The sequence below is a fragment of the Pipistrellus kuhlii genome, unplaced genomic scaffold (assembly GCF_014108245.1).
Source record: "Pipistrellus kuhlii isolate mPipKuh1 unplaced genomic scaffold, mPipKuh1.p scaffold_m20_p_5, whole genome shotgun sequence".
Taxonomy (NCBI): Eukaryota; Metazoa; Chordata; class Mammalia; order Chiroptera; family Vespertilionidae; genus Pipistrellus; species Pipistrellus kuhlii.
The window spans coordinates 39,060,307-39,080,219 of NW_023425551.1; the positions used below are offsets into that span (position 1 = coordinate 39,060,307).

Here is a 19,913-nt window from a genome sequence, read left to right on the forward strand (position 1 = left end):
ATCACCTGAAGTACTAAACAGATGGCATTCAACTAGCTATAACCTCACTGTACACATTCATCTCCAAAACAATAAGCACGCCACCACATCTTATTCGCCATGAGCACTCAAACTCCAGAGTCCTGCTAAACAAGACAACATGTCTTCTTCAGCCGTTGTGGACACACATGTCAACCAGAAACATCCATGAGGCCAATTGCATTGTTGATCCTGGACCAAATATTGGTAAGCACTAAGACTAGAATATGCATAAAAATCAAATCAGAGGCATTACATATCTTTAGGGGACTTGGTTTATTTTAGCAAATTGTTTTCAGAGTCTCCTTCTGATCCTGAATCTACAAACATCCTAATCCTAGCTCACACCTCCTGTGATGAAGCACTACAATACCACACTTTCTTAGGGCGGTCACATGTTAAATGCCCCTCATCTCAGACACAAAGGAGAGACATCCAGATATCCAGCCGAGGACAGATCCCAATGGGGCCCCACCTCATTCTACCCCAAAACCTACAACTCTGAGAACTATCATCTAGTTGGCTGCTGGTGGTGTGGCCCTTCAGGAAATGTTATCATCCTCTGCTTAGCTGGCATCTGAAGAGAAACAAACAGTCTGGACGTACCCGAAAGTAGTCGCTGCAGGCCGCCAGGACGGCCTTGTGGGCGTGGAACTTCTGCTCCTCCGCAATCAGGGTGACGTCGCAGAGCATGCCGTCGCTCCTTTGCTGGTTCAGTGCTGCCAGGACACTGTCGTTGTGAGATTCCGAGTGGCAGAGCCGCTGGCCCGTCAGCATTTCCTGAATACTGTGAAGGAGAAGCAATCCAGTCAGCGTGTGTCCTCCACCAGCCCTGGCTGCCCCCGTGCCTCATTCCCTCAACACCAACAGGGAACGGGGGCTCCAGCGTACTACTGGAGTGGGGTTTTGGACTCCCCCGCTTTCTTTCTCTCTACCATACTCTTGCTCCCCTTTTCTAGAATTCCCTTACCTCGCTCCCTCAGGGTTCTTTTTCTTTCCTACTCGTGCTTCTCTTTCTGAATCGTGTCCGTGTGTGTGTGTCTACCTGTGTCTGTGCACTGACCCATGCCTGTGGGCCTGTGAGCCTCTGTGTCTAAGCCTCTGTCCTCAGGATGTGCACGTTTCAGTGAAAGGCCATCCAACTGGATGTCTGCAGGTATCCCTGTCCATCCAGGACCCCTCCCGAGCTCTCTGCTTCCTTCTCAGCTTTGCACCAACTCTGTCCTCTGAGGACACACGAGCTCAGGGCGAGGTCACAGCCATGCATTGGTCCAGCACAGAATCCACTGCACCTGCCTGACTCACCAGAGGTCCAGCGCGTCACCAAGCCTCCCCCCCCCCTCCCCCCCAACACACAGTACTCTATTAGTAAATAAAACAGAACGAAGCAAATGCCGGTAAGAAAAAACAGGGCTGCCTGTGACTGTTCCATGCAAAAAGCAATTAATTTAACCACAGCTGCTTATTATTCAACTTGGGAAATTATGAACATCAAAGGAAATGCCATTGTAAGTGAAAAACACTTAAGGCTGAAAGTAAAATATATCTACAATTTCAGCCACCAATGTCTCTATGTGATCACTGAGCTAGATTTATGAATGACTATACAATTTTATTTTCTCTTCTGTTCCTCGAAGTTGCTAAACTTATCCATTGTGAAACTTTCCCCCTTCATTCCCTACTCCATTCTAAAATAGTTTTTCCATATCCTTTCAAAACTCCTGGGTGAAACCTCTGATCTCCCTAAAATAATGTGTAAGTAATGCCATAAGCACAAAACGCAAACGGCATTTGCAGGCAGCTATGAACAATTCCAGCTCAGATGTGTGAAAATCTCCACAGCGCTCTAACTCTCAGAACCGGCACTGGGCTGAGACAGAGAAGTGGCACCAGTCATAAATCACCCCCAGGACAAGAACAAGGGCCATCACTGTTTCAGGTCTGCAGCCTCTTCGTCAAGCTGAGGAAAGATCCCACATGGACGTTTGAGCACTGTCTCTCCTCTCCTGACAACTCCTGGCGGCCCGCCTCTCCCTGAGTGGGAAAGAGCCTCTCAGAGGACTGAGGGAGGAACCGCTGGCTACACTGCATGAGTAATGCATTTGACGGGGCTCTGCCCAGCCCGTGGTGCCAGGTGGCTGGTAGGTTACGATTCAGCACAAATCACACCTGAAATGGAAGCCAGTGCTTCCTGTGAAACTCCCGAGAGCAGCCTGGTAGCTGCACTGGGCATTTCTGACTGGGGAGCCTCCGAAATGTCAGAACCGTTGAAAGAAAGAAAAAAAAACTTGACAGGAGGTGATGATACAGGAAGTTCTCGTCGAAGGTGGGAGGATTATTTTCAGTTGAAATGCAGCAGTGGGTTTTAAAGTGGTTATTGTCATCAAATATTCATCTTCTAGCGGCTGTGGCATTCAGCAGACTTTTTAAATCAGCAATTGAAAACTGCATTCAGAAGCATCAATAACTGTTCAATACAAATTTCTATGCAAAGCCTAAAATGGAGATTAATTAGCATGGCTCAATTAAAGAAATGAAGGAATGCAATAGTAACAGAAATATTGTATCATATAAGTAGAGCTTTAAAATTGTTTTTTTTTAAATCTCTCCTAAATAAAAGAACATTTTGATATATTTTACAAACACAAAGCTCTTACCATGCTTCATGAATTACTCTTAATGACATAATTATTAATTCACTTAACATTCATAACAATTCTATGAGGCAGAGACCATCATTATCAATGTTTTACAGGTAAAGCTGAAAGTCTAAGATCAGGCATTTTGAGAAGCTATCACCAACAACACAATAATGTAAATTCATCCTCCTGCTTACAAAACAAACAAAAAAAGACAAAACAAAAAATGTGATCATCTATAAAAAAGACATCAAGTATCTATGATTGCAAGGAAAGAACATCACAAGGTCTGCAGTAATTTTATATTTATATTATGCATAGCTTAATTGCAAAATCAAAGTTGCTTTTTAAAAATAATATACATGAACATATTCATATAATAAGAAATGTTTGAAATTGTGATTCAAAACATTTATCTTTGCACTGTAAGTTTTAGACTAGAGGATAGATTTTTTTTTATAACCTTAACAATTTTATTTAAAACCCTCATAACTTTTCTCCCTTTTAATATCATCCTAAATGCTTAATGAATGTATCTTGAAATTTCATTTGTAGTGGAACAGAAGAATATATTAAAATAATTGCCTTAAAATGTTTCCTTACTCATTTTCCAAAGATAGTGCCACAATTTGTGTCCTTTTATCAAGACTGAGTCAGTATTTGAATTTCAGATATCAACTGACAGGGAATAAATCTTGCCGGGGAAAGAACAGCTGTAAACTGAAATTTGCCCAAGAATAAAGGACTTAGCTCTGAAACAATGGTGATGCTGCCCAATTTTCCAGGATCATTCAGCTGGGCTGGAAATAGTCAAGCTTAAAGAAAACAACACACTAAATATTTAAGGCAAAAGATTCCAAATATTTTGGAACCAATATGCTAGGAATTCTTCAAAGCAGAAACAAATACTGCAACATTTGGCGAAAAATAAAGGCCTATTAATCAACAAGCCGTCATTGTAGTCTGAAAATAACTTCCCAGTTACTCTCAGATGTAAATCTGCAGAAGACCTCAACCCTCTAAATGTTAAGGCATGGGTGGCCACAGAACACAGCTGGAAGATGGCAGGCCCGTTTGAAGCCAACAATAATAAACGAGGAGGAGGTGCATCAGAGACTATAATGTGCCATGATGATATTAAGGTGGGGAGAGACACATGCTTGCGAACAGCTCCCTTGGCATCTATAACTTATACCAAATTAGCACATTGAACCTCCCCACTCAGAGTCATGTCTTCCCAGCGTGAGGGGGACAAAGAAGAAGGTAGGAAAATCATATTCCTAAAACTTCCTAAAGTACTGGAAAAGACCAAAACCTGAGGCACATTTCCCAAAGATATACAGATTTGAATGTCTTCCTAAAACTGGGAAAGGTCTTCCATGAAAGTAATGCCACCCCTTCCAAATTCACAGGTGAGTGCAGAGGGAGCCCCTAGCACTGGGCTATCCAACACAACCCCCACTGCCTGTGGCTACTGACCCCTGGAGTGAGGGCAGGCCTGGTTGAGATGTGCTGTAAGTGTAAAACACACATCTGATGCCAGACGTAGTGGGGGGGGGGGGGGGGGGGAGCCTGCCAAGTATTTTTGATATGCTGGGTTAAACTATATAGCTAAAGTTCATTTTACCTGTTTCTTTTTGTCTTTTTAAAAAAATGTGCCCCTCTGAAAAATTTAAATTATAAATATGCATTGCACTATGGTTCTTCTGGACAGTGTACAGATTCCTAGGGGGATGTGGCCCCATTTCTTTCCGCTGAGCTCTAGGAGAGCACCAGGCACCCTGGAGCTGCCCACGAGCATGGCTGCTCTTGACCCTCACTGGGCCCAGATGCTGGGTTACAGCAGGGCAAGCCCCAGATGCCCTGAGCAGCAGATTTACTTTTTGGTGATGCCAGGGAGCAACTGTTTGATTGGCCATATGTCAGCAGCCAGGAACAGGGAGGTAAATAAATGATGTCTTGGGGAATAGGGCTATTCATGACTTTGAGTCTTTAACTTTCATTCTGAAATTGATGGCAAAAGCTTTAAAAAAATCACATGCAGAGCATGCTGTTCATGACATGGTCCTTCCAGAAATATCTATTTGTCCTGTGCCAGGTATTGCACTAGGTCCTGGAGATAAAATGGTGAACAAACCAAGCTTGGTAGTGCCCTTGTGGAACATTCAGTTTAGCAAGGCAGTTACATATTAGTCAAATAATTTGGCCTTACTGAAGTACAGCTGGAGCTGACAAGAGAGAGAAGAGGTTTCCAGTGAGGGGAACAGCAAGTCCTAGAATCCCATGGCAGGAGAGAGCATGGCCCTCACACAGAATGTTAATGGCTGGAATTCTGAGGACAAGGCAGGATACGGTACAGGACCTGAGCTCAGCGAGAGGACTTGGCTAGAGGTGTAAATCTGTGACTCCTCCATAGAGAGTATAATAGAAGCACAGCCAGCTGTGTCTCCAGAATACAGCTGACAGGCAATCCACAGTCAAAGGTTGCTGAGAAGATAAGAAAGATAGAATTCAAAACACAGAAACAGGGCTGGGCTCAGCTATGGAAAAGGACTGCCCTCTGGGTGGCAGGAGAGAGGGCATAAGTGGACCAGGACATATGAAAACTCTGGGCATTTTGGACTGGTTGAATCTAAAGATTTAGGGGAACCAATCTCCATAGGACCTGGATAGTTGGGTTTATCTGAGTTGTGATTTTTGTCAGGGAAATGCATTGGAAATGCAGGGAGCCAGAGAAATTAAGGATTTAAAAGAGTGGTAGAATCTCAACCGGATGAGAAAGGGAAATGAGGGGACAAAAAGGTTAAAGGGTAGTAGAAAGTAGAATGGCCAGTAGATGAGACATTGCAATGAGTATAACCATGGTGGATGGAGGCAGCTATGAGCAAGCTAGAAAAAGTGGTCCTGGTAGGAGTAAAGTGTTTGATGTGGTTTCAGAAACAGAGCAACTACTGGAGATTCAAGGTCCGAGGTGTGAGCGCGGGAGAGGGCGGTTTGGTGAAGGGAGAAGGACTTCGGGGATAAGCAGGTTGAAGATCCAAGGCCACGAAGTTGGACAGATTCTCCATGCAAACAGAGAGCACGGGGAAGTTGTAAAGGATTCCCGATGAGGAAGGAGGCTGAAACCAAATGCTAAATGCTCAATGAATGAGGAAAATGGCCCAGACAATAGTGCAGTGGAGGTGAGGGTGAGAGGCGAAGAGCACCACCTTTAGAAGCAAATCTTTGATGTTTTTGCTGTTTTTTCTCTTCAAATAACCAGTGTGAGGAGTAAGGATCTTGAAGCAAAACAATGTCCCAAGGTGACAATAATCTCTCTACTTATCCCTAAAACACACAAACATGAGGAGATAATAATGCCACCACCTTGGAAGGGCTACGAGAGAAGTGATGCCTCAGGAAATGGTGGGTCTCAATGAAGTGAAGAGGCGAACAGAATTTTTCAGGGTGATGGAGATGATAATAGTTCTACGGCACACAGGGGGAGTTTGAAAGGCAGGGAAGGGAGGGCTCTGGGTCTCAGCAGAGAAGGAAAGACCACTGTGGTGATGATAGTGCTGTGGAGGACAGATGGCAATGAGGGTTGATCAGTAAAAACAGAGATGGCAGATTTAAAGAAGAAAATCATTTTCAAAGGAATGCATGTGGATCCTAGTAGACAGAAATAAAGCACTTGGTTGAGGTGGTAGCAGACAGATACCATGATCTTTATTGTCTAGAGGCCAAATCTAGAGCAGGATTTCTCCATGTCAGTGAAATCCATGTTCTGGGTTAGATCTGGTTTTTTTGTTTGTTTGTTTTTGTGGTTTTTTTTTGCTATGGGGGAGAGCATGGGGGAAGGTTATCTTATGCATTTTAAGATATTCAGCATCCCCATCCCTGAGTGACAACCAAAAATGTTGCCAGATATTTGCATAATGTATCCTGAGGGCAAACTCATCCCCCTAGACAGAGAGTCACTGTCCAGAGCAGCAGAGTCCCTTCACCTCACCGTGCCATCAGCAGCAGTGCCTCTGTTTCAGAACACATTTTGGGAACCGGTCATCCCTAATAGCTTCGGGGTTTGTGGAGGAAAGCTGGTCTCATTATTTCATAGACAAATCCAATTCTTAATGTTTTCCCAGGTTTATCACCTTTTTCATTCTTTGATCTGAAGATCCATTCGTTTCCTCAGAGGCTGATGAAGACTTGCCTCCACTGAGACTATTCAAAGGAACACCCTGCATATTCTGACTGACTGCCGGTTTGGGGAACCTGCCAAGCTCCATTCTGCCTGAGGCATTCCCCCTGGTCATCCCATCCTGCAGAACTCTGATCACAGAGCACTTCCTCAGGAAGGCACTTCCTCATCCCAGCAATCCTATACTCCTTCAAAGCACTTCTCAGGGTGGCATTTGCATTATTCCTGGTGTGATTTGACCTTAGAATATACTACATTTTATAAGGGCAGTAACCTCACCTATGATATTCACTGCTGGATACTCTGCACCAAGTAGGGTGCTTGGCTCAATAAATATGTTAAATAAGTAAATTATTAAGAGAAAATGTCATGAGTATTTTGAGAATACGTATCATACTCCCCAGTGACTGCTTTATGATGACAGTCTATATATATATATATATATATATATATATATATATATATATATATATATATCTTTCTGATTTATTGACTTGAGAGAGAAACATTGATTTATTGTTCCACTTATTTATGCATTCATTGGTTTATTCTTTTAAAAAAATACACACACACACACACACACACACACACACACATATATATATAAATATATATATATATAAATATATATATATATTTCTTTATTGATTTCAGAGAGAGAGGGAGAAGGAGAGAGAGATAGAAATATCAATGATGAGAGAGAATCATTGATTGGCTGCCTCCTGCATGCCCCTCACTGGGGATCAAGCCTGCAACCCAGGCATGTGCTCTTGGCCGGAATGGAACCTGGGACCTTTCAGTCCTCAGGCTGAAGCTCTATCCGCTGAGCCAAGCCAGCAAGGGCCATTGGTTCATTCTTGTATGTGTCCAGACTGGAGATCGAACCTGCAACAGTGGCATGTGGGGATGACACTCTAACCAGCTGAGCTGCCTGGCCAGGGCCTGATACTTTTTAAAATCATATATCTTTATAGCAGTATGCCTTTTGTTTGAGGGAGGTTAATAACCTAAATAAGAAAAAGATACAAACGAGTATCAGTCCAAGAATGATGAAACATGTCTAGGTCTGACTAGTAACCAGATCACAGCACTTAGCCCTGTGCTACCAGACGAAATTCATACACACCCTGACGGTCCCGCCTTAATTCCTTCAAATATGTGTTGCACCCCTGCTCTGCACTCGGTCCTGGGATGTGCGGGGTGAAGACTGGGGGGCTGGCTACACCACGCAGGACATGTGCTGCGGGGCTCACCTGAGGCAGTGTTCAGACGGCATTTTCCAGCAGGGTTCTGGGGTCCGCAGGGTCAGCCTTAGAGGTCTGCAGCAGAATTGGCAAGCATTCCAGCTGAACAGAAAGACACGAAAGAAAAGCACAGTGAGCTAAACGCAAAAACGCACCCTTTGGGCCTCCAGATCCCCACAGAGTTTTACAATTGAGACATACATTCCGACTGAATGCTCTTTTAATAAACAATAGTTCAAAAGTTATTAAGTGTTCAAGCTTTTTCACTTTATTGGAACTTCAGGGACTAAGAAGTAAAATGTGTTAGAGAACCCAACAATAGCTAAAATAGGGCTACAGTAAAAATTAAAACAATAGGCAGCCAAAGGGAAAAATTCACATTTGATAAACTAAAACCTACAAAGTTCTAAACCACAAGTACTAGTTGACTCATCCTTTATGCGATTTTACTTTCCTTCCAAACATGAATAATGGGGAAATTAAGATTTTAAAAAAGGATGTCTTTGATAAACGTCTACAGAAATATGATTTTCTGTTCAGGGAGATTTCTGAAAACTAGATTTAAACGATAACATACAGAGAGGATGAAAATGAGTAGAAAATAGAACACAGATTCTCAGAAGAGATTTAGGATTAGCATAGTTGGAAATATATAATAGGATGAAGTTATCAAGCTTAAAATTGCTCCTTGCCTATATATTCATTTAATCTCACCTCAAACCTTTAACCACCCCCTCTTCTCCCCAGCCTGTGCTTTCAATCACTGGTGTAACTCTAAAGAGAAAATTAAATTATTTGAATAGTCTGGCACCTGGTCCATGGCTATGCTTTACAACTCTCATTAGAGGGTCTAGCACCTACTTTCTAATACACTCAAGTGGAAAAATTAATTCCAACCTGGAAAATCTTAAGCTCTTAAGCAGATTCTCTTCTGCCTCAATTATATTTTGAAAAGCAATAACAAGGTAAAAACACTTATAAAACTGATGTGTTAAGCTGTGCCTATTTCTGCTGATTTGTGCAAAGGAGGAAACTATGGCTTCCAACATGACTAAAATTCAGCATTTGTTACAGTGTATACAAACCCTCAATTGGGCATGACTATATAGTAATTCTATAGATATATCATAATTTGCTTAAGTATCCCATTGTTATTGAACATCAGGTTTTTTTCTAATATTATTCACACAGTTATGTTTTTTATTTCTTGCTTTCTTTCTTCAACTATAATTGTAAAAAATAGGTTATCTATACTTTCATTTATTTCAAATTTGTTTTGACAAACCTAAATCACTTTCAACGATTCCATTATGACTGAGTAGGGCAGGGGTTGAGAATAATTCAAGGCACACTGTTTTATGGTCTAAGACACTTTCTTAGTGACCTATCACTGCTACAGTTTCCTTTCAGAATCTAGGTTATCATCTCCAGGCTGTTATTGCCTAATGCAAACACTAACAGGGATGGTCACTTGAACTTTAAAATGGCAAAAGAATATTTATTATTACAGACAGGAAAACAGACTTAACCTTTCTGAAAATCAAATATTTTTAAACTCACCCAGTAACAAGGCAAGTGAAGAACAAGTATCCTAAAAGTTAAAATCATCCAAAATTAAAGGACACATTGAACTTGATATTTTTCAGACACTCCAAAAATTATAATAAAAAATCATAAGATAAATTAAATTCCCTTACTATTTGGAAACCGACTCACTAAATGAGCTATGTTTATACTAGCCCTACCTTTATTTAAAATTTTGATATTGTGCTCATCATTAACTTTGAAATATTACATTAACACATTATTTCTCTCCATCCAAAATTTGTTGGTTGGCTCTGAAATTTTGCACCTCATTCACCTCATCCTCATCTCAGCTCTGTTCTCTGTCATGTAGATTAATAAACTAAGAAAGCAATTCTGCAGGGAAAGAAACAGAAAAAAAAAAAAAAAAGCGGACATACAGAGAAAAGGCTAGAGGCAAGAGATGGAAGGAGAGGACATTCTGGATTTTCCATGCATTCCTGCCTCTGGGGGTACATAAATAACCTAGACCTTTATAATAAATTCCATGTCTTATTTAGGCTAACACAACTGGAGATTAAAATATCCCCAAGAAAATCAAGCAGAGCACAGTCTGAGATTTTGTTTGGGGACAGTGGGGAGCAGGGGAGGGGGGCGGGATTCTGCTGCTTTAAAAACACAGACACATATTCCTATGTGTGGGAAAATGCATTCCAAGAACTTTCCAGAAAAACATAGGTTTAAATAAGTAATGTACACAATTTTGTGACACTTAATGCTATTTCCTCAGCATCCTTTAAATGACCAAGCTACTGAAGACACCGTTTAACTGCTTTCCACACAAATTCATTATATGAGAAGGCAAATGCTGTCTATGCCTGTGGCCTAGTGGTCAAGCAATGAACGTATAAAATACTATGTTGGTGGACAGAGAATTTACTGACTTCACTAAACATAATTAAAAGGCAAGGCATCGATTTATAAAAATAGGAAAACATATGTTTAGATTTTAAGTATCTTTGAATCAGCTTTCAAGCTTAGCCTAATGCTCTTGGGAAAGGAGAAGGGGATTTCCCTCTGCAGCTTAATTACTATGTGAGAACAAGGCAGGTACAGTGCTGTCTGTTTATCAGTGTAGAGCTGGGTGCTAAACAGTGGAACCAACAAAACATGTACTGTCCCCCAAAGACCAGTGCCACAGATTTCCGTCTTTGTGGTTACAAATACAACCAAATAAGCTTAGCTTGCAAACACAAGTAAAGCAAAAACTTTACAAAATGGAGCCATGGTCACACATCAACGTGCAGTCATGACAGCGGGCCCACCCCACGCCTCCCACTTCAGTGTCTCTCCTTTTATTCACAAGCCCGAATCACACGTAGTGACTTGCTCAGGGGACAAGTATGTAGGTGAGTTTTTACTTTTGTTTCACTGTTTGCTAATGTAGTTCGTGTGCTAAGTACTGTTCTTTTTTTTTTCCATGCCAAAACTATGGATGGCGGCCATCCTCCCCGGACTGTTCCCACGGCCTCAGCAGCGTGGGATGCTCCAGGCCCCGCTTCAAGCTCTCCAGCGGAAGCCTGCACTCATTAGGGGACACACAGCAAGCGTTTCTCAAAGCTATAGTAGTTCTTGCACATAGGTGATGTTACTCCCTGGTATAGCTCTTAGAAAATGTTCATGATTGCAATCCCCTCTCTTACTGGGGAGCTGCTTCTCCCATATCTGTTTGGTACATGGGATGGATGCGGTTTCTTTAATCTTCATAGCTTTTATTTTTATTAAAATGCTTCAAGGTTGCCAGGTCTTCACTTAGAATGAAATTTTTTGGACATTGAAAATAGTACTTTCAGAAGAAAAATATCTTATTAAACCATAACAATGTGAAAAGGAACAAATAAAGTAAATGTCTAACAGGTCTGACTTGATTAAGTACAAAGAAAGACCATGGCTACTAAGTGACTAATGGGCGGGCAGCATATTCAGTATGGATAAGCTGGACAAAGGGATAATTCACAGGACAGAGAGGATGGTGTGAAATACTATCACACTACTCAGAATAACAGACAACTTGAAACTTATGAATTATTTAGTTCTAGAATTTATCATTTGATATGTTCAACAACAGTTGACAATGGAAAGTGAACCTGCAGATAAGAGAGGACTACCATGTCTAAAACTAAAAATACGCATTACACGAAAATTATATAAGAAATATAGTCAAAGAATGCTTAACAATATAAGACACAAATATATATGTAATGATATACAAAGTATTTAATAATCATATGAGAGAGAGAAAAAATATCAAAAGGCAAAAGGCAAAATATCTTTTTGTAGATGGATCTGATCAGAGGTTGCCTGAACACACCAACAACCACTGTCCATTGGCCTGGTATGATAATCCAAAATGAACAAATATTTGTAATAGGGAGAGAGCAAACTCCTTTTAAATTATGAAACACATTAAACCATCAATTGTTTTGAAGAAGATGGTAAGTAACCATATTTCTTACAGTTAAGAAAGGAGAGCCAATGCCCATGAAATTTAGGAAAGCTCATGCAGCAGAGCTTCAAGGTCTTCTATTCTATTTAACACTTCACATGTCTGAAAGCATCAAGTGAAATGCTTCATACACAGTGGTGCTCCATAAACATTCATCTGACTCCCCTTCCCTGTCTCCCACATGGAAATATAGAGGCCACTCTCTACAGAAGTGTAGATAGGAGCATGGCTGGGATAGAAACTGAGCATATCAAATGCCACAGCCAGCCCCAGGTAGCACCTGTTCAGATGAAGTTAACAGGGCTCAAGAAATTGTTTCGCATTTCATTAGAAAACAATTATCAAAATGGAGCAAGTGTAACTTATCAGCCACACAATTTTTTTTAAAAATCCAATAGTTTGTACAACTGGAAGTAGTTGTCAAAAGAACAAGTGTTAGAAGACAAGTAATTAATATTGTTTATATGTAAAGTACGCACATATCAATAAGAAAAAGGTTGATCACTCCATAGGAAATAATGGACAAAGAGTATAAACAGGCAAATAATCAAAGAAGAGATATAAAGGAACTGGAAACACATTAAAATGTTCCCTCTGGTTAGGAATAAAAATGCAAATGAGTCATCAAGATACCATTTCCTTCCAAGCACATTGGAGAAGAAGAATGGCGGCCAATGGTAGCAAGGAAAATGACGTTCTTATGCATGCAGCTGGGTATCTAAATTGGCACAGGCGTTCTGGAGGGCAATTTATAAATACATATCAAAGGCCTTAGAATGGGAAAATCCTTTGATCTATAAATTCCACAAGTAAAACCCACCCAATAAAACAAATCAGGCAAGTGTGCAAAGGTATGTATGTACAAGAAGATCCACTGGAGTGTTGTTTATACAAGCAAAAAGTACAAGCAATCATGTTAGGAGATGAGTTAAATGCTGTATTTCCTTCAATGGAGAACCAAAGAGTAATTTAAAATGGTTATGTCCTATATAATAAAACCCTAATATGCAAATTGACTGAATAGTGGAACGACTGGTTGCTATGATGTGCACTGACCACCAAGGAGCAGACATTCAATGCAGGAGCTGCCCCTTGGTGGTCAGTGCACTCCCTCAGGGAGGGTGCAGTTGAGCCAGAAGCTTGGCTCACAGCTGGTGCAGCAGTGGTGGCAGGAGCCTCTCCCACCTCTGCAACAGCACTAAGGACCCCTTGGGGGATGTCCGTGGGAGGCAGGCCTATGTTGACAGGTGTACATCCCCCAAGGGGTCTCAGGCTGCGAGAGGGTGCAGGCCGGGCTGAGGAGCCTGCCCCCTTAGTGCATGAATGCTGTGCACTGGGCCTCTAGTATATACTTTTTAACATTAAAAAATTCACGCTTTAAGAGAAAAATAATAAATCAATACATATTGTAAAACCACTTGTGTAAGAATATCTATTTTAAATGTCAATGATTATTCTTCATTATAGAAACGCTTTTTAAAATTAGTTGTCTGTATTTTTTACCATTTCTATAGTAAACATGTACTATGTATATGTGTAATTAAAAACAAGGATGGGCCGAAACTGGTTTAGCTCAGTGGTAGAGCATCAGTCTGCGGACTGAAAGGTCCCAGGTTTGATTCCAGTCAAGGGCATGTACATTGGCTGCGGGAACAGCTCCAGAAGGGGGTGTGCAAGAGGCAGCTGGTCGATGTTTCTCTCTCATCGATGTTTCTAGCTCTCTCATCTCTCTCCCTTCCTCTCTGTAAAAAAATCAATAAAATATATTAAAAACAAGGATAGACAAGAAAATAAGGTTTTGTGTCCAAAATCCAATACTTACCAGACATATAACTTAGGTAAGTCAGTTAATTCCAAGACTCAGTTTTTTCGTTTATAAAATTGGTAAAATAACAAATGCTATCTCCCAGGGCCAGTATGGGAATAAAACTAAAAGCAAAAAGCACTTTGAAGCTGTAAAGTACTTGATGAACATTGATTGCTGTTACTGGCTGACAGGAAGTCCAATAAAAGACAACCCTATAAAGAACGAACCTGAGAGACTCTCAGGTGACATAGGAGAAAAGTGGAGGAATTGCTAGTCCTCTCCCACCCGCACAGGTCATCACAGGTGGCAGTGTAGTTGTTTCTTAGTGTCACGTGAAAGGGAAGGGGTCATGATGATGAAGATGACAGGACAATCTTTATTAAGCACTTAATAAGTGTCCAGCACAGGAACTGGTTTGCTTACCTGATTTAATCCATCAGGCATCTTACTATCCCCTTTTTTATGAATCAGTACATTAAGGCTTAAAGAGATCAGGTAATATGTGGAAAGGTGCACAACTGGTAAGTGATGAAACCAGGCTTCCAACCCAGAAGACTTGCTCCAGAGTCCACACTCTTCACTACACCTGACACTAATAAGAGGAATGTACCCCAGGACACAGTGCTGAAGAGTGCAGGACCAATAGCCACAAGCACCAGGGCCAGAGGGCTAAAGCAACATCAACTTGGACTCGAAATAAAGGAAATTTCCAATAATATAAAATGACCAAAGACTGGATAATTTACCACGCAAGGTACTACCTCCATCACTGAAAGTAAAAGTGAGACTATAATGCACATTCAAGGTTGTTCCAAAGAGAACCCAAATGGGCCTAGGCCTGCCTGCCCCATAGAAGCCCACGGCAGGATTAGTACCTACAACCACCATTGGCTGGTGTCTCCTAAGGAGGTCCCTGTTATGGGGTGAGCTGTGTCCCTCCAAGCTCACATGTTCAAATGCTAACCCCCTTAGAATGTGACTGTGCTTGAAGATAGGGCTTTTAGAGAGGTAACTAAGTGTAAAATGAGTTATATGGCTGAGCTCTGATCCAATGTGACTGGTGTCCCTATGAGAAGAGATTAGGACACACGTGAGTACAGAGGAGACACCATGTGAGGACACAATGAGAAGGCAGCAGCTACAAGCCAAGGAGATGGGCTTAGAGAGAAACCAACCCTGTGGACACCTTTACCTTGGCATGCAGCCTCCAGAACAAACAGAAAATAATGTTTGTTGGTTATGCCACCCAGTCTGTGGGACTTTGTTAGGGCAGCCCTAGCGAACTAACACAGTGGGGCACAGCCCACTATGGGCCAGTCCTTGCCCTTGGCTGCCCTCTCACCACCACTCTACGCCGGAATCACCCATCTCCAGCCACTGCTGACTTGGCCTACCTGTCTCTTCCTTCCTCATCTGATAGACTGTGCAAGGCCCTCTAGGTCTGGGACAGCTGAAGCTCTGCTCAAAGCTGGGACACTGGTCACTGAGAAACCGCCCGCCACAGGGAGCCCCTGGCCTGACAGGTGCCTCTCAACGCATGCTCCCCAGGAGCATCTGGCTTCGCCTTCACATTTCCAGCCTGTGCTCACCTTTCTCCGCGTGCTACCACCCACCGCTTTGCAAGGAAATTCTCTCTGGAACACTGCTTGGACTCCTAGGCACACAGTTTGTTTATTTTACTGGAGTCATTTCCTTCCCAGGTCAAGCAAGTACTGTGGGGGCCCCAGCAGCCAGGGAAGAGAGTCCTGAGTATGTGAGAGGGGCACCTGCCATCTCCCTGGATCCCAAGGCCAAGCGCTGAATACCTGTAAGCCTTCTCCACAACTTCAGCGATGACTTTCCTTCAGGGGCCTTCTACCAGGCTGCCTCTCACGGATAACCCCGCCAGTCTGTCACACGTGACTACAGATGTGTACACCCTTTCCCACTCAGTCCTGCTGCTGGATCCACCCTCAGAGGAGAGGGAGGGACACTGCCCACTTCCACATGCTGTGCACACCCAGCTCCAGCCAAGATACCCAGGTACATGGCAGTCAACTGAATATAGACAAAAACCCTTAGCCATCTGATTACCTCACTGCTCTGCTTAAAAAGGTTGTGATAAAGTCAAGTTCCCTAAAATGGCACTCCTGCTAACAACATCTCTAGCATTGTATCCTGACACGTGCCTTCTTGTTTTCTGGTCAGAGTCATGCAGATCTACTCATCCACACTGCTCAACTGTTCTCTCCCTTCAGGATACTGGTACCTCTCTTCTTTGCCCAGTTAGCTCCTATTCATACTGCAAGTTCCAGATATTACTTCCTCTGGGAAGCCTCCCGTAACCTCCCAGGTCTGAGTTAATTACTCTTCTACATGCTCCAGTAACACCTAAACACCCACACGCACAGAATCAACACTCTGTATAATTACTTGTTTGGAGAAAGGGGGGGGGGGGAGCAAAATCTATTGCACCCACCTCATTCCCACCCATACTCTACCCCCAGGTAGTAAGCTCTTTAAATAAGGGTGACTATTCAACTTGGGATAGTCACAGTTTTGCCTGGTGTCCTAGTGTAATTACTAGTTGCATCCCTATTTGTTCTCTTTTGTTTCCCAGTTTGGATGATACATTTTTTTTGGCCATTTTGACTATAGAGGCAGGATCCACATCTTTTTGTTCACTGTCTTGAATCTGTTAGAATGATAACTGTGCTCACAAAAATCCCCAAAAGCAGACAGAGTAAAAGTACAATACATCTCAATTTTAGAATGAAAAGAATGACATCTTAATCTTAGATTATTTGCATATATTGAATCACAACATGTTAACTTATATTACAAAATTCATGCCCTAAAAGAATAAAGAGCTGCACTGAATATAAAAAAAAAAAAGTTCTCTAATAAGAACAAAGATGAAGTTTCTAGCCACCCTCGTGAATACAGCTAAAGACCTTGGGAACCAAACTGAAATGTAATGTTTAAGTCAGTTCTTCCAGTCACATTAGCACACCCCTTTTCAGTTCTTCCTTTAATTTAATTTTTAGCTCCATCACTCCTCTATGAATAGAAGCACAAAATGCTTGGATCAGTTACACAGTCTTGTCAAAATAACCTAACCTGCAATTATAACATCCTAAGGTGCTTTTGAAAAATGCTGCCATGAAAACTTTTTTCTTAAAGAATATTCTATAGAGATCACTACTGAAAATTAAATCTTCCAGCTGAATATTTATAGATGGCACAATGTAGACCTTGAAACTTATGCTGATATACAAATCATTTATATGATAAATAACATTATTATATGGCAAAACATCAATAAGCTTCACTTACATAATTTAAAAACTGTATAAAAAGTTATTCATCAGACAGTAAGTGAACAGTCCCCTCTGATTAATAGTTATTCTCTAACAAACAGAAAATATGGTTTACAGTTCCCCAACCTATGACCTAGATGTAACCCAGACTCTGCCCTTCAAATAGCTTATAATCTGCAAAGCAAGACATAACATCCACACTTGCATTCTGCGTTTTCTTCTATTGAGAGACGCACAATATTTTCCTCATTTTAAAATGTCTAAAATTGAGGTTGTACCTTAAATCAATATATTTACTGGTATGCTACTATTTTCTCCCTTGAAAAGCTGTTGTGTTTCTTACATCTGCAGGAAGCATTAGCACTGGGTAAGCACTGTCATTTATGTACCTACTTAAGGAAGCTCAGCGCACAGGCATTACATTTGATTCTTACAATGATCTAAGAACTATTGATAAATAGGCCCATTTTTTTAAGGAGAAAAAAAGAGACTCAATAAGCTGAAATGCTTGAGATAAAAAGAAAAAGACCTGGTAACTGGTGAAGTTAATGTTCAGATCCAGCTCTGTTACATTCTGCCGCACGCACTGGCTACCAAATGTGAAATGGGTGAGTTAGAGTGGTGGAGGAAAGTTAAATGAAGGGAGATGGGTGGGTTAGAGTGGTGGAGGAAAGTTAAATGAAGGGAGATGGGTGGGTTAGAGTGGTGGAGGAAAGTTAAATGAAGCGAGATGGGTGGGTTAGAGTGGTGGAGGAAAGTTAAGTGGAGAAGCACTGAAGAACATGGAGAGGAAGAAAAGGCTTTCCCCATTAAAAGATATGGAGGCTTCCAGGTTATACTTCTGTAAAATAAGAACTATACCAACTGGAGATGCAATGTAGACATATCTCCAATCAGCTATCTTTAAACAGGAAGCCTTTGGGTTACTTGCCTTTTCATACCCATTTTACTGATTAGGAAATTGAGGTTTAGAAAAATGAAGTAACTTCATGAAGGTCACACAACCAATGTATATGAGCCAGAGTGAAAACCTAGGCCATCTATTGTAGAACCCACCCTGAATCTCCAGTGGGTAAAGGATTCTAATTTTATGAAAGTGTAACTCAGAAAACTCCATTTCTTTGAATATGTAGCACTTCTCATCTGGAAAGACAGGGATAAACATGCTAATTCTCTCAGGAAAAACACACACACAAAAGAAAACTTTTGTTACCAGGGCCCTAGCTGAGAACTTAGGAGGGTTGAGAAAAAATACTTTTTTCTCCCCTGCGTACAGAATAACAAAGCAGCAAGATGAAAAACTTTGAAAATACAGTGGACACTCAAAATATACTAAAGTCATAATTTTACAATTATCAGAGAACACAGAATATTTATTTGAGCAACAATTTCTAAAATCCAAAAGTCAGTATGGCAAGCCTTCAAATACTGAGTTTCTTTTTCTTAATTTTAATTAATACCAATCTTTGAGAAATATTCAAATAAAGGGGGTAAATTAAGATAAAAATTTACTTTCTGAATCACAATACCAAGTACACTGTGAATACTTATTTGTAAACAATGCAAAATCATTCATCAGACTGGGGAACTCATAAGACATTTTCTTATGAAATTAAATAAGAAAGGTCATTAATTTGCACAACCCTGTTATATATGATTCAATCAAGTAGAAAATATTAATAACTTTAAAAAAATTAAAATGAGCCCTGGCAGTGTTGTTCAGTGGTTTAAGCATCACCCATGCATTGAAGGATATCAAGTCCATTTCCTGGTCAAGGTCAGGTATCTGGGTTGCAGGTTCGATCCTCATCCCCATTGGGGTTCGTGTGGGAGGCAACCAATTGCTGTGTCTCTCTCACATCAATGTTTCTCTCTCTCTTTCCCTCTCCTCCCTCCCTTTCTTCCAATCTCTCTAAAAAGTATCAATAGAAAAAATATCCTCGGGTGAAGATTAACAAAAATAAAATAAAAACTAAAAATGAAATTACTAAATTTCAAAAAATGTGTCAACATTATACAAAAAGATGGTGGCAACAATGGACGATGGACTCAGAGACTCTGGATCTGGATTAAAGAGTAATTATGACAGGTGTGGTCAGATATGAAGTATGGCAGAAAACGAATGACAGAAAAATAAGACCAATTAACCACAGTATCAGATCCGGATCATATTACTACAATTCACATGAAGTAACATGTATGAGGATGTTACTCATCCATTCACAAACATTCGTTAGCCCTGTGTGCCACGCTGTCCTCTAGTACAAGCAGTTTCAAACAAGACAGATGATGCCCCTATTCTCATAGACCTTACTATCCAAGGGGGGGGATGAAACAGCAGATAGACAAGGAAACACTGCTTAGTAATGGGTGCTATATTGAATAATGGGATGTGGTGAAGTCAATAGGCATTCAGCTTGAGTGGTCAGATAGTCTCCCAGGAAATGAGGGTAATCTAAATATATCACTTGATTACACAAATGTCAAAATACTAAAGAATATTTCAAGGTCAGAGACAAGAAAGCTTTCCACATTGTGTTTTGTGATTTGAGACATGTTTGGAATTGCTACATGACTTTTTGGAATGAGTCAGAAGAGGAGGAGGAGAGTAGAGTCTGTTTTCTGGGCTCAGTCAATAGGCTTGGGTGAGCTCAATTCGTGGGAGGATGGATTCAGAGAGAATAGTGTGGGAGAGC

The 19,913-nt window shown here is 41.1% G+C and overlaps 1 protein-coding gene across 4 annotated transcripts in view; it reads right to left on the reverse strand.

The window, feature by feature from the left end:
• KLHL32 (kelch like family member 32) overlaps positions 1-19,913 on the reverse strand; it is a 169,073-nt gene that overhangs the window by 122,153 nt on the left and 27,007 nt on the right. For all 4 annotated transcript variants that reach the window (XM_036415116.2, XM_045572696.1, XM_045572695.1 and 1 more), the window contains exons 2-3: positions 8,091-8,183; positions 625-805 (exon numbers count right to left, since the gene is read on the reverse strand). In XM_036415116.2, coding sequence (XP_036271009.1) covers positions 625-805; positions 8,091-8,113 — 204 coding nt within the window. In that variant the 5' untranslated portion in view covers positions 8,114-8,183. The remainder of the gene's footprint in view (positions 1-624; positions 806-8,090; positions 8,184-19,913) is intronic.